General features: G+C 53.1%; 3 protein-coding genes and 1 non-coding gene across 4 annotated transcripts; 3 read left to right on the forward strand and 1 right to left on the reverse strand.

Moving 5' to 3' along the window:
• Positions 1 to 144: 144 nt before the first annotated feature.
• BZA05DRAFT_238867 (uncharacterized protein) lies at positions 145 to 1602 on the reverse strand. Its single transcript, XM_051479888.1, has 2 exons — positions 1054 to 1602; positions 145 to 1005 (listed from the first exon to the last, which is right to left on the reverse strand). Exons 1-2 carry the CDS (start codon positions 1520 to 1522, stop codon positions 266 to 268), a joined length of 1209 nt encoding a protein of 402 aa, XP_051341691.1. The 5' UTR covers positions 1523 to 1602; the 3' UTR covers positions 145 to 265.
• A 339-nt stretch (positions 1603 to 1941) lies between these two features.
• Positions 1942 to 3988, forward strand: BZA05DRAFT_238879 (Hemimethylated DNA-binding protein YccV like-domain-containing protein). The gene is made up of 3 exons (XM_051479889.1): positions 1942 to 3405; positions 3462 to 3631; positions 3682 to 3988. The coding sequence occupies exons 1-3, from the start codon at positions 2029 to 2031 to the stop codon at positions 3845 to 3847; spliced, it is 1713 nt and encodes a 570-aa protein (XP_051341692.1). The 5' UTR covers positions 1942 to 2028; the 3' UTR covers positions 3848 to 3988.
• A 1663-nt stretch (positions 3989 to 5651) lies between these two features.
• On the forward strand, positions 5652 to 8894 carry BZA05DRAFT_466184 (uncharacterized protein; the record flags this gene model as incomplete). Its single annotated transcript, XM_051487784.1, has 1 exon — positions 5652 to 8894. The coding sequence occupies one exon, from the start codon at positions 5652 to 5654 to the stop codon at positions 8730 to 8732; it is 3081 nt and encodes a 1026-aa protein (XP_051341693.1). The 3' UTR covers positions 8733 to 8894.
• Positions 8895 to 12571: 3677 nt separating this feature from the next.
• On the forward strand, positions 12572 to 12643 carry BZA05DRAFT_t101. The gene has a single exon. It is a non-coding gene; the product is annotated as a tRNA-Arg (tRNA).
• The last annotated feature ends 176 nt before the right edge of the window (positions 12644 to 12819 follow it).

The raw sequence follows: 12819 nt of genomic DNA on the forward strand, positions 1-12819 counted from the left end.
TCATCGTCCTCGACATCAACCATCAATCGACGATTCTTCCGTCCAACCCATCCAACCAACCAACTAACGCCAAACAGCCATGCGATGTCCCAGTGCAATCTACAAGCACAACAATGAAAATGAAAGAAAAAGAACTGCCGAAAAAAAGGCGATCAGGAACGCCAGCTCATGTAAATGCCAGAGAAGAGAAGAGAAGAAACGACAAGAAAGCACAAACGCCACTAAAATGTATGTCAAGTTGTCGCCAGCACGCAAGAAAACCCCATCAAGCCTCGCCCCTCCCCAGAATCGCAATGATCTTCTGATCCGCCTTGCGATTCTCCAGGAGGGTTTTCAGACGATGCACCAGCTCTACCTTCGTACCAGTGACCTGCACGTCCTTGTTACACTTCGCGTGGAGCTCGAGGTTGCGCTTGAGCACCAGCAGGCTCATCGCATCGACCTTGTCCGGATCCTCGATGTAGCCCGCCGGGATCTCGACACAGTACTTTTCGTGCAGGTTGTTGATCGTGGTGATGGCGTGCGCAGGGATGCTGAGCAATCTGCAGCCCGGCGCGAGATCGTCCAGCGCGAGACGCCGCAGCGCGGGTAGCGATAGGTTGGTGCCCCGGAGGTAGAGGCTCTTGAGACGGTGCAAGGGGCGGATCGTTAGCCGCGCCTCGTCGTTGATCGACGGGTTGTTCGAGATGTTGAGCGAGGTCAGTGTGTGCCGGTGGCAGACTATGTAGTGGAGAGCTAGGTTCGAGATTCCGGTGCCGGTGAGGTCGAGGACGGCGAGCGAGGGGAGCACGCGGAGCAGTGCGATGTCATCGGACGACACGGTTGTGTTGCGGAGTATGATGGTGCTGAGCTTCAGGAAACGGTTCGGGCTGAATAGCGGAGCGAGGAGCTGCGTGGACGGGAAGGCGGGGATCGAGAAGCTGCCGTCGCTGGCGGGGGAGCTGAGGTCCAGCTTGGCGATCCGGGTGTCGGCGAAGGTGGTGAGCAGCGCGGGTGTCCAAAGCCCTAGCAAGTCAGCTATCTTTCTCGAATTTCATGCAAGTGGGATGCAACTTTTGAGGGAGACAAAGTCGGAAGCTTCCTGAATCTCATCCTCGTCGATGAGAGATTTCAGATGCTCAATGTCGGAGGAGTGGCCTTCCAGATGCTTGCGAATCTCGGAGCCTTGCTTGTGGGCAGCCTTCGAGACTGGAACGGGGGATGTAGCCTTCTGGGACACCGTATTGTGGGGCGATGACGGTGCTAATTGAGACGCTGGCAACGGCAACGACTCTGCCGTTTCGTGCTTGACGGCTCCGACCTTGGCATCGACCTTGGTATCGGCCTCCCGACGACGTTTTGTGTCCCGCGAATTGGCAGTCTTCGCACCGAGGGCGGGTCTCTTTGGCGTCGGTCCGGATCCAGTTTCGGCAGCGACGGTGGCATCGGAGTCGGGCTGCTTTCGCTTGTTTCTCGGCGAGGATCTCGTGGGCGCAACACTGTCGGCGAAAATCTCAAGCTTCCTCGTCCGTTTTGGAGGCATGTCGGATTCTTGTGCTGGTGTACGGAGCGATTGTCGTGTTGCCGTGTTGTGCTGCAGTGGTGTTGTAGTCTACCGCAGCGCGTTGTGGGAGCTTGAGTCCTTGACGGCGACGGTTCTAAGCGAGTGAGGCTGAACAGCGGCCGCGCCACGAGTCGGTGAACATGTGATCACCGGCACTCCACAATGATTCGTGCTTTTTAATCTCTCCCCAATGAGGAAAATTGCTAATGTTTTCCTGGCATCCTCTCCGAAGAATCCGCTTCATAATCACAAAACGCGCATCATCCTTAAAGATGTCGCAACTTGCGTGGTGATGATCATCGCCACTTAGCTCTCTAGCACTCTACTACTGCTCCTCCATATCATCCTATCGCATCCCCGCCACCAAGAGACCCCGCTTCAGCTCAAAACAAAACCACTACTCGTACTTCACCGCCGCCTGGCCTGCATACCAGTCACTCAAATACTCATTAATATTATGCAGACATCGGTCTTCTCTCCACCTCATGACTATCCGTGATGCCATACTGTCGCTTCCCGAGGAAGTCCTTACCGCCATCGTTTCGCTCGTATCCGACAGCTGCCTGGTCAACGTCTCGCAGGTCTGCAGGAAGCTCAATCGGATATGTAGCTCGCCGCTCGAGATGCGTCAGCGTTGCATCCGCCTGCGATGGTGGGAGGAGCGCCACAAGATCGAGGAGAAGAAGCGGCTTCCCCGCATCACCGACGTCGACTGGCGCGGTCTGTTTCTGTACCGGTTCCGAGTGGGACTCGCCACTACACACCTGCTCGACCAGATAATCGCGAACCCGGCGAACCACATCATCAACTTCAATCACATCGTCGACTTTGGGTATGATGCGAAAGACTGTTTGAAAGTGCACGCGGACGTGTCGGACGACGAGGTCGACGACCCGTTGGCGCGGAGGTACCATGCCACGGCTGCGATCCGGTACATTCACCGTCGGCGCGCACTGGCGATCTGGGACCGCGTCCGTCGGGTTGATGACGTACCGCTCGAGGTGGCACTGCTAGCACTCGACCTCTTCATCACGACGACGCCCGAGCCCGACGTCGACGAATACGTGGCGGACATCGATGGCCTCGCCGCAGCCTTCCTCGCCGCGACTCCAAAGTTCTCGAGTTTCGTCGAGACGGAGGAGAAGGCGGTGACACTGATCAAGTGGATGTGGAGCCAAGGCTTCAGTGGCTTCAATGGCGCCCAGATGGTGCGATACCGCGCCCTCAAGAACGTCTTCATCGGGTTGACAATCCGCACGATCCGCACCGCAATCCCACTAACCCTCGTCGCGATCTTCTGCGCGATCGCGCGCCGAGTCGGCATCACCGCACATCCATGTGCATACCCGGGCCACGTGCTCGCAATCGTCGAAGACCCAACAACGGGGCGGTACCAGTACTACGACGTCTTCCGCGGACCGGACAAGGACCCGCGTGCTGACAGAGCCAACCTGTTGGAAGGTCTCACACCCGACCAGCTCAAGGTGTTGGCGCCCGCCAGCGTCTCCGCCATGGTCATCCGCGCCGCACAGAACCTGATCAGTACGCTACAGCTACAGCCGATGGAGCTCTTGGAGGTGAACCGGGGATACCCGAATATATGCGAGCACTCGGCGCTGTACGCCGCTCTGACGGCGATGGTGGTGCTCAGCGTTGCCAGGCCGTCCATGCAGGTCGTCGAACACATGACGCGGCAGATCCCGGCGGACTTTCCAATGGACGTGCGCTTCCTCGAAGAGGAGCTGCTGCCCAGGGTCGACGTTTCCGGACGGCAGTTTCTGGAAAATGTCTGCGGTGCTCTCCGCGCCGATACACTGCCGCCGGTTTCGCGGAGGGATAACCCCGAGAACAGGAGTGTCTTGGTAATAGCCGTCTATATACTCAACTCGTGCGTCACCCATTAACTTCCGACGTGTAGCACCGTGTCGGCACCGTGTTCAAACACCGACGATACGATTTCATCGGCGCCATCTTCGGCTGGACGAACGAGTGCCGCTCGATCGAGGGTGAGGGCGAGGAATGGATCAGCGAGAGGGTGAACGTGGAGAACACTCCTCGGGGACGGAACCAGCCGTTCTACCACGTGTTGTACGTTCCATCTCTCCCTCCAGCGCGCAGGACTGACAGTCCGCGAACAGAGTCGACGACGGCACGGTCCGCTACATCGCTGAGGAAAACATCCAGCCAATCCGCCCCAAGAATGTCGATGCCCTGATTATGCTGGCCGGGAAATACTTCAAGAGATTCGATCCTACCGAGGGACGGTTCGTGAGTAATGTCAAGGTCGAGTTTCCCGACGATTAGATGGGTGGATGCACGTTTCGTTTATGGATTTATGCTATGTTATGTGCTAGATCTTAGATATGGTGATGGGCATTGGATTGGATCGGTTCACTCGTTATGATCTGTACGTTAGAGAAGAGGTCGCTTGCATGTAAAAATGACTAATGCTACACTGATACCTCTCTGTTGGGTCTGGTTCATCACGATCGTTGTTTTCGGGTTCGAGATCTTGGATATCACTCGTGTTGCCGTTACCATATCTGTTGATATTATGCGTCTTATTGCCTGTTCCGGTGTCACTGCTACTCCACTGTCCTTTGCATACTGCCCTCATTTCCTTCATGGCTGCCAGAGTCAGCCTCTTTAGCTAAAAAGCCTTTAAACCCCCAGCCCAGTCCGGCGCATCCTCTTTGAGGCCCGGCTTCCTCGTCGTCTGCACGAGCTCGTTTCCGTTTATGAGCAGTCTCCTTTCTCTTCTTTCTCGTATCAAATATAGCAGTCAAGTCATGTTCTTCTCTCAATTCCAATGGCATTTTCGCACAATCCACCGTGCTTGCCTTACCGTGGATATCGTGTCTCCTTATAGATGGCCTGTGCTCTTCCCGCAGCCAGTACTAATCGTCCTGCTTTGTCGTCCTACAGTAGGTATCAGGCCTACCTCGCCACAGATAGCACACCGTCGTTGCTGCAGTGCATAACCTACCGTCCTCGCCGCAAAACACGGCGTATCGTTCGTTCGCCGATTCAACCTTCGACAGGCGTATCTACAAACCGCCGTTCCGCAATCGCCATCTACATAATTCCCACCTCGGGTAGCAAAGACGTGGTATATCAAGCCCTTGACGGCCACAAACTCTCCAAAAGACATCGCACCGATGGATATGTACTGCCGCACGAGATATCACTCGTTAAACCTGAGCACACGGAAATCACACCCCACTGACGTTGTGAAATAAGCCCTGGAAGCTCGGGTTTTACCGGTGGCCCTTTATGATACTGCGATGTCGCTTTGCGGACGCTACCGCGATAACTGCTGGTCGTGGGAAGGCGTGGAAGCGGTCTAGGTGTTCAGGTGTCCGGAATCCGGATTATGCTCGGAATTCAAAGCCTCGTTGTGAATAGCCACTGAAATGATGAATTACTGTGTGTGCACTAGTATTGTGTCTATAGTAAAGAAGGGAGGCTGTAGCCTCGAGTATAGAAAAGTGGCGAAGGCCCGCGCCTTTCCACGATGACAAGGTGGATATCGAGTGAGATATCACAACACCTGAGAAGTCGCCATTTTCATTTTTCCTTTATTTGCCTCTGAGAGTTCCATAGCCTTCAGTACTGCTACGCGAGGTGGCCTGATATACAGCCTCTCTCTTCCACCGTAGTTTCGATAGCCTAGACCGCCGGACAAAAACCAGCCTCATCTTATGTCGACATTCGCGTCCAAAACCGAGTGATCGCGTATGGTTTTTGGGTTTCCGCTGCGTCAAAGCAGTTTCTAGAGCGACTGCATCATATTGTATGAGTTCTGGGGGTTGAGGGCAAGATTTCCGCTAGCAGAACGACCAACGCAATCCGCCCAACAGCTATACCCACGAACTTCACGACCAATCTCACCTCCACTAGCAGAACGACCAACGCAATCCGCCCAACACTTCCGCAGACCCTGTCTCTGCCGAGTAGTTTTCTACCAAACTGACGTCGGTTTAGAAGTACGGTGCGAGCCGAACAGGGCCCTAATCCTAGTAGGTTTTAATCCGATTTTCTATACATTTCCGAGCCTCCGGGTGCGGTGGTTACCCGAGTTGATTTCTGACCACCAACACGGACCACCATGTCAAAGCGTGCCCACACCGAGAAGGGTGTGCCATCAAGTCCGCTGCCTCGTCCCGGAAAGCGTGCCGCAACGGGGAACAAGACCTTGGGACTCACACAGCAGTCTTCTCTGGCCTCGATTAAGAGTGCCTGCTGGTCAACGATAAGGGAGAGGATGGCCAAACAAGGAGCAATCCTGTCGGCGATCAATGAGAAACTTCACCACCACATCACCGACGGCATTGCTGATGATCCTGACATGAAGGGGCTTTTGCTCAAGCTCCTTGCTCATCCGATAAGCATCCAAGACGAAGAGCTGGCCCGCATGTTCACATTGAGGGTACTTTCAAAGTCGAGTATTCCTGCTGTCGACATAGAGAGGCCTTTCTACGTGCGCAGCTGCACCATCACCGCCGGACAACTCCGTCAAATCGTGGAAGACTGGAAAGACGACTTCTTGTTCTTCGAGGAAGGAGATCTGTGGGTCGACTATCTCAACACGGCAAGTGTGGCGGATACAGACAGTGTCTCCATTCGTTATGTCGGGATGACTGTCAAGGGCTTTACCGGATACAGTCGCTCCTTGAAAGACTTGCAGGACCGTAGGTACGGCATGTTGTCTGCGTTCTGCAATGCTCTAGCTACCCGGTTCCCGGAGGTGCTCATACCACCGGGCTGCTGGAAAGTATACGAGTTTTCGGATGCAAACATCGGTGGCCATATCCTTCCCGGAGAACAACCCTTCAGCAATACGAGGGAGCGTGTGCTGGTTGCTCTTCTTGGGGGGCCATACACTCTAAATCGGCAGATCGGAGGGTATTACCATTCCTACAAGATCTTGGATGTGGACGCACAGAGGTTCACTACTTTACATACCTCACTCTTTCAGAGAGTTGTCCGCTTTGGAAGTGTGCGCAATGACCCTTATGTCGATGCGGCTATCAAGCGGTGGGCGGAAGCTTTGTACAGGTTCGCCACTGAGAACCCCGAAGCAACCAAGACCGACCGGATCCCTCTGCCGGACGATTGGTTGACGGTGAACATCGCACAGGCAACACCAATATTCTTTGCTGAGCACGTACTGTTTGCCTTGGTGGGCAAGGACATCACTCACGATGACTTTACTCGCTGTTGCCCCTTCTTTTCGCCTCACGGGCCCGAGCGGTCACGCACAGCAGCACTGACGACATATATTCTATCTCAGTTGCACACGATCGAGAACGGTTTCAGAATCCTTTCGCCCATACCTTTTCACTCGGGCATGTTCCCATTGGTGAATCTGTTTCCTTGGATAGGACAGGGCAAAGTGCTCGACATGATTGGATACTTGCGACAATACTTTGCGGCTGCTCGCCCGCTCATTGCCATCGGGATGGGGTACACCGTTTGCTCGGTGATGAAAGCCAACTTCCTCCATCAGTACGGGATGAGGCAGAAGGATTCCTTCTTGAAGTACGTTGGCGTCCCCACCTTGCAGTATCGCGATACCACTTGGCTCCTTAGTGTCGACAAGGACGCACATCCAGATCCGGAGAGTGCGTTCATACTCATCCCCCACATCCATCCCGGGAGAGATAAATACTACAACCAGCCAGAATCCCTCCGTCGAGTGCTCGTTTTGACCTGGATGCTCGCCATCGCTATGGGAGAGCTTTCAGCGGGCCTACTACAGGGCGCCTCCGAGACCGGCGCAACACACCTTCATGTTAACAGGGAGACAATCTGTCGCCAGATATTGGAGGCCGCCACACGGAGTGACCCGATGGTGCAGCTTCAAGCCGAGCTAGACCATGTCAAAGCAGCACTCCGAAACGATTGGAAAGGGAATGTCCGCAGAGATGACGCCTCGGAGACCAAACGTCAGGCTCTCTCCGACGGAGCAGAGAGACGAATTTCCAGATACGGATTCGCCGAAGGTCTTCCCAAGTCCGAGCCCCGCCGTGAACAAACCCTCCAATTGTGGAGATTGGGCTATCCAGACCTGCGTATAGGCTTCAGCGATTCAGACGCCGATAAGGAAAAGTGGTTGAACTGGGCCAACTCCATCGAGGAAGGAAGGTCCTACTTCTCGTCCTTCTTGGCAACTAAGTACTTCGAGAAAGCGACCGAGGAGAAACCGGAACTGTTAACCCTGCTACCTGGAGAGAACCTGAACCGAGAGGAGATGAAGGTTTTGATGGACAAGTTGGAGCAGGGAGCGATGTTGAGGAACCTGGACACCTCCAACCCGGACGAAGCCTTGAACGTTGTACGACTTCAAGCTTTCTGGCCCCACAGAGTGAAGGCGGAAGACCTCGAGCAGTACGAGCCGCACGAGTTCGTCGAGAACCTGCAGAACCAGAAGGTCAAGATGAACCGATCCAAAATCGTCACATTGTACTGGAAGGATCCCAACGGGAAAAATGTCAAGCTGGAACTACGTGCTCCCCTTAGTACACCAGCGAGCGGCGATCGATTCGTTCGCTTTGAGGACATAGGCATAGCTCTGTTCGACGCCTCGGGAAAAGTCTTCCTGCCGGCTACTAAAGTGGCAGCCATCACTTGGCCATTGTCATCCCTCGCGCAGCTTTGCCGAGCTGCAGACATCAAGCGCTGCTGGGAGAGCCAGACCGGTAAAAGGTGGCCGTCAGTGGCATCTTCCCTGCCCCCCGCCCCCGGAGTTGCTGTGTATTCTGCTGCTTTCTACGGCCAGAAGAGAAGACCGCCGCCATTGGGGAAGAAGAAGCTCGCCCAGTACACTTCCAGGTCCATAGTTCGGGGAGACGCCGCGTGGCTCATCAAGGAATTCCTCGACGAGCGATTCCCTGACGGTGGAAAGGTCTTTGCGGCGCCGCTGGGGACTTGGCCAGAGAAGGACGCGGAGCACATCCGGTTGCTTTTGTCCGAGTTCGTGGAGCGCCCACTCTACTACTACCATCCCTTCCGAAGCGATTGGTTGGACATCCTGAACGACGCCCGCCCCCAGGCGATCTCGATCATCAAGGAAAATATTCACCTGTGCCGGCCAATCACCTGGACCCAGAGGGTGATGAAGGACTTGAGGTCCTCCGGTAGGGGTCAGCTAGGGGGAAAGTATTGGCACTTCGGAGCGAGGATGTAGGGCGGCGGGGACTTGGTCTGAAATGAAAATGGTGGGGAGAGTGCGATGGAGGCGAGGATGGGGAGACTGCGATACTGGGGGTACGAATGAAATGATTGTTGGGACCATGTGTGAACCGTCCGTGATAGTATCTGTAGAACTAGTAGACATACTGCATTGGAAACACTGATCTGAAGGATTATTTACCTTTCAAGGGCTGTCGTTGTCAGTCGTGACCAACACTCGATGCTGTCAGTACCATGATTCCCTGGATCGTAGAAATTGAGTTCGCGGGCTATTCTAGGGACTGCAACCACTTTGCCCCATCCAAAAAAGTGAAACGATGAGCGGCCTGTACCTGATGGGACGATTGGGGGATGAGTCGTTGATGTTAGGCGGGCGAACGATTGATTGATGATGGTAAAGGTCTTGGTACAGATAGAAGGTCCACAAGAGAGTCCCACAGCTCCGCTCCTCGTCCCCCCTCACCAGCCTAGAAACCGCTTACAACAGATGTAACGCTCCACATCGATTGTACCCCTGAAGTGAGAGTTAAAGGGCTGCTTTTCATGTTGGCTACCGCACCTGAAGTTTGATAGCATTAGCCGATGGTGGGGAATGGGAGAGGTTGAGGCTACTACAGTATGAAACCTCGAGATGTCTGACAGAAACCCGCGTCATCAACCACACAAAATTATGCTCCCTCCTTCTCAGATGATGATCCCCACCCACCGAACTTCAAATCTGGCGAAAAATAGACCACCGAAAGGCAAAATACCGGCGATAACCCGAAAAACCGTCCGCGTCCACAAGCCCACATTTGGCTCCCTCGTCGCCTCTAGAAGAGCTAGATACCTTTGAGTTTCACCAAATGAACCCAAGACATCGTCCCACGCCGCCTGTAATACGATTCCGCCGATGATCCGATTGAACCTTTCAACATGTTGAGGCTCTGGGGTTACCGTGACCATGAACGACCAGTGAAGAAAAGTAAAGTTGTGGGGAAGGCTAGAGAGGCATTTGACGATGTTCCTAAGAAACTGGCAGTTCTGTTTCAGTGACTACAATCATCGTATGGGTGGGGTCCATATTGCCGACCAGATACGGAATTACCACGATACGCAACTTCCTTACGAACATCGTGGCCCGTGCGGTTTTGGGCATTTGACAATGATCACCAACGCGTATGTTATCTTCTCTGCCATCGACGAGACCCAGCGCTCTCCCCCAATGAGTTTCGGCTTCAGTAATTCTTATCACACCTGACCGAAAAACAGCTTCAATACCACAACCATCAACCACCGGATCGAAGCGACAGAACATGACAGTGTCGACTACCTACCTCGCGGAGAAGGTGCAAGCAAGAATTTACCGAAAACTGTTGGGCCTGTAGTCAATGTGATCTACCACTTTGTTTGAAGGAAGAGCGCAACTGCTTTAAGTTATTTTATGAGTCTTAGAGTCTTTGTATGATGTTACTTGTCGAGGACTTGACGGATGGAGCGGGTTATTCTAGCCATGAGAGCGGGAACTGCTGGAATAAGTTGCTCACCACAAAGCTGTAACCAAATAGAAACACTCATTTGCATCTTCTCTAAATTTTATGGGGGTTCAACCTCTTTATTGTGGGTGTGTGCTAGGAGGTGGTACGGATTTCGCGAAGTGTGTTAAAACTTAGCACTACAATATCCTGAATTACTGCGTGTCGGGCCGGAATATGGTACTGCTATGACAGAGATAATCTGATACGAAGAATTTTGACTATGTTTTGCAGGTGTACTATACATCACGGAGAAACAGTATCGCCAAAGAAGCGCAACGTATCGTTGAAGGATATACGATGCGATACACATAGCAATAAGCGCAACCATATCACTATGCGTATCGTTGAAGGATATACATGACATCATGCACATCCATACCACTATGCGTATCGGTGAAGGATACGCTTAGCAATACGCACAATCATATACATCAACCACACCGCTACGCATGTATGATATCGTTGAAGGATACACATATCAATATGCACAACCATACCACTATACATATCGTTGAAGGATATACATAGCAATTAAGCACAACCATACCGCTACGCATATCAACAACAACGTATCCAGTACCATATCGATACGTACCATGTACTAAAGCCAGAGGCATTATTTAAGCCTTGTATAAGATCAGGAAATTATATAGGCCTTCCATAAGCCACTCATAAGCACGCCTAACTCATAGGCTTTCGTATCGATACGTACTGTTGTGGTATGTAGTCTAGAATTTGCACCAGGGCTGGTTACGCATTGTACTGCTGTATCTGCCAGCGTTACTAACCATATGCCTTCTGACTGTATTGTTCGCTGCGTCACGGCAAGATCACGATGGCTCTATCACATTTCGCCAAATATTGTACTGCTGCTATATTCACCCGTAATAGACCCTTTTTTCATTCATTGATTGCATGCGACCTATCTAGATCATGGCAACATCATCTACCCGTGCGCCCCCCGTTCTCCGCCACTGTCCAACCCAACTTTCATCAGGTGGCCCGATGTGGCTTCCCCTGCCCTCCGCCCTGGCCTTTCCCGAAAGTATATTTCCACCGTTCGCTCCGCTCCGCACCCCCGCGCCCTCGGGTCGTCCCACCCCCACCGCTATTCTACGTCGCTTGGCTCCTCGGCTTCAGCTCCCTCCGCCTCCTCAGCTTCGGCACCCTCCTCCTCCTTCTCGAGTCGCCTCAGCTCCGCTCTCTCTCCCGCTCTCTCTTCCGCTCCCTGATGTCATAATAGACCCGCCGGCGAGACCAGACAGCAGAACACATATCCGGATACACTTCGCTTGATCGAGTCCTTGACTCCTTCAAAACAGTGTTCCTTGAGACTTCACCATCACCCTACAGTGACATGAGAGATCCTGATGTGCCCCCGACGCCGTAATCTAACAATTTCGTGGCTGTGTCGTGAATGTCTCGCTCATCTTGCCGTGGCCGTGTCGTGAATGTCGCTCAGCTTGCCGTGGATGCCGCTTGTTCGCTTGGTCGAACGTAGAAATGTACCTATGTTAAAGTGTTGGTGTCCTGATATAATACTAATACCTGCTAGTGGGGAGACGACAGCCTTTTATACTTCAGAAATGCGGGGGCTGCGCAGCTGCTTGCACTTACTGTAGCACGCAACGACTCCAGCCTTAGGTCATGTACCTGAGCTACGCCATCCGCTCTACCAGCTCCATCATTTATCGACTCGTTGATAAGCGGTCTACTCCAGCTCCATCACGTGCTAAGAACAGCCGATACGTCCTGCCTCACTCATTGCGAACTATAAGCGCAAGGTGAGGCACCGCTCCTTTGCCCAAGCACTTCAACCCAATATCTCTGCCTTCACTTCATCTTGAGAACCTGTCTGTACTCGAGCTCTTCTACCTCAACCCACCGTGATGCCCTCATGCGAATAGCTTCTATGCTTTTCCTATGACAAGTCCCCCTCTACAACCTTTACCACGTCTGTCATGTATAAGTGCGGCGCTCCGCGCCGCACTCATAGACCTTGACAAGCTATCTCACCGCACTTATAGACTCGTTGACAAACCGCCTACTCGAGCTCCATCGTGTACCAGGAACAGCCGACACCACTGCCTTGCCCGAGTACTTTAACCCAATATCTCTGCCATCACTTATCTTGAGATACAGTTTATGCACTGTGATGCCCTGATACGAATAACTTCTATGCTTTGCCTATGACCAGTCACCCTTTGCCACCTCTACCATAAATGTCCGGCGCTCCGCGCCGGACTTTTAATCTTGAGCGCTGACTACATGAGTAAAAAGACTTTGTGTGCATTAATTCTCTCCCTAACATCAAATGGCCTGGCTGGCGCAATGGTAGCGCGCAAGACTTCTAATCTTGAGGCTGTGGGTTCGAGTCCCACGTCGGGCTGTGTATCTTTTTTTTGGACTTTTTGAGTTGAAGGCTGGGTGACATCTCGTGAGCGAGTGCTAGTTCGTCAGGGTTGTGGGCTAGGGTGCTGGCTGGCGGGGTGTAGTGCGTGGAACGGTTAACACCTGTCTTAAGTAATCAGTCAGTGAGTCATTGAGATTTTCTGCTGGGAACGA

Source organism: Tricharina praecox (genome assembly GCF_024521635.1).
Source record: "Tricharina praecox strain CBS 144465 chromosome Unknown BZA05scaffold_6, whole genome shotgun sequence".
Lineage (NCBI taxonomy): Eukaryota > Fungi > Ascomycota > Pezizomycetes > Pezizales > Pyronemataceae > Tricharina > Tricharina praecox.

Excerpts from the sequence above, each read along its gene's own strand:
- BZA05DRAFT_238867 (XM_051479888.1), bottom strand. The coding sequence starts at position 1,522 with ATGCCTCCAAAACGGACGAGGAAGCTTGAGATTTTCGCCGACAGTGTT. Across the intron at positions 1,006-1,053 it reads CGACTTTGTCTCCCTCAAAA|GGCTTTGGACACCCGCGCTG; the intron begins GTTGCATCCCAC and ends CTGACTTGCTAG.
- BZA05DRAFT_238879 (XM_051479889.1), top strand. The coding sequence starts at position 2,029 with ATGACTATCCGTGATGCCATACTGTCGCTTCCCGAGGAAGTCCTTACC. Across the intron at positions 3,406-3,461 it reads CCGAGAACAGGAGTGTCTTG|CACCGTGTCGGCACCGTGTT; the intron begins GTAATAGCCGTC and ends TCCGACGTGTAG. Across the intron at positions 3,632-3,681 it reads CAGCCGTTCTACCACGTGTT|AGTCGACGACGGCACGGTCC; the intron begins GTACGTTCCATC and ends GTCCGCGAACAG.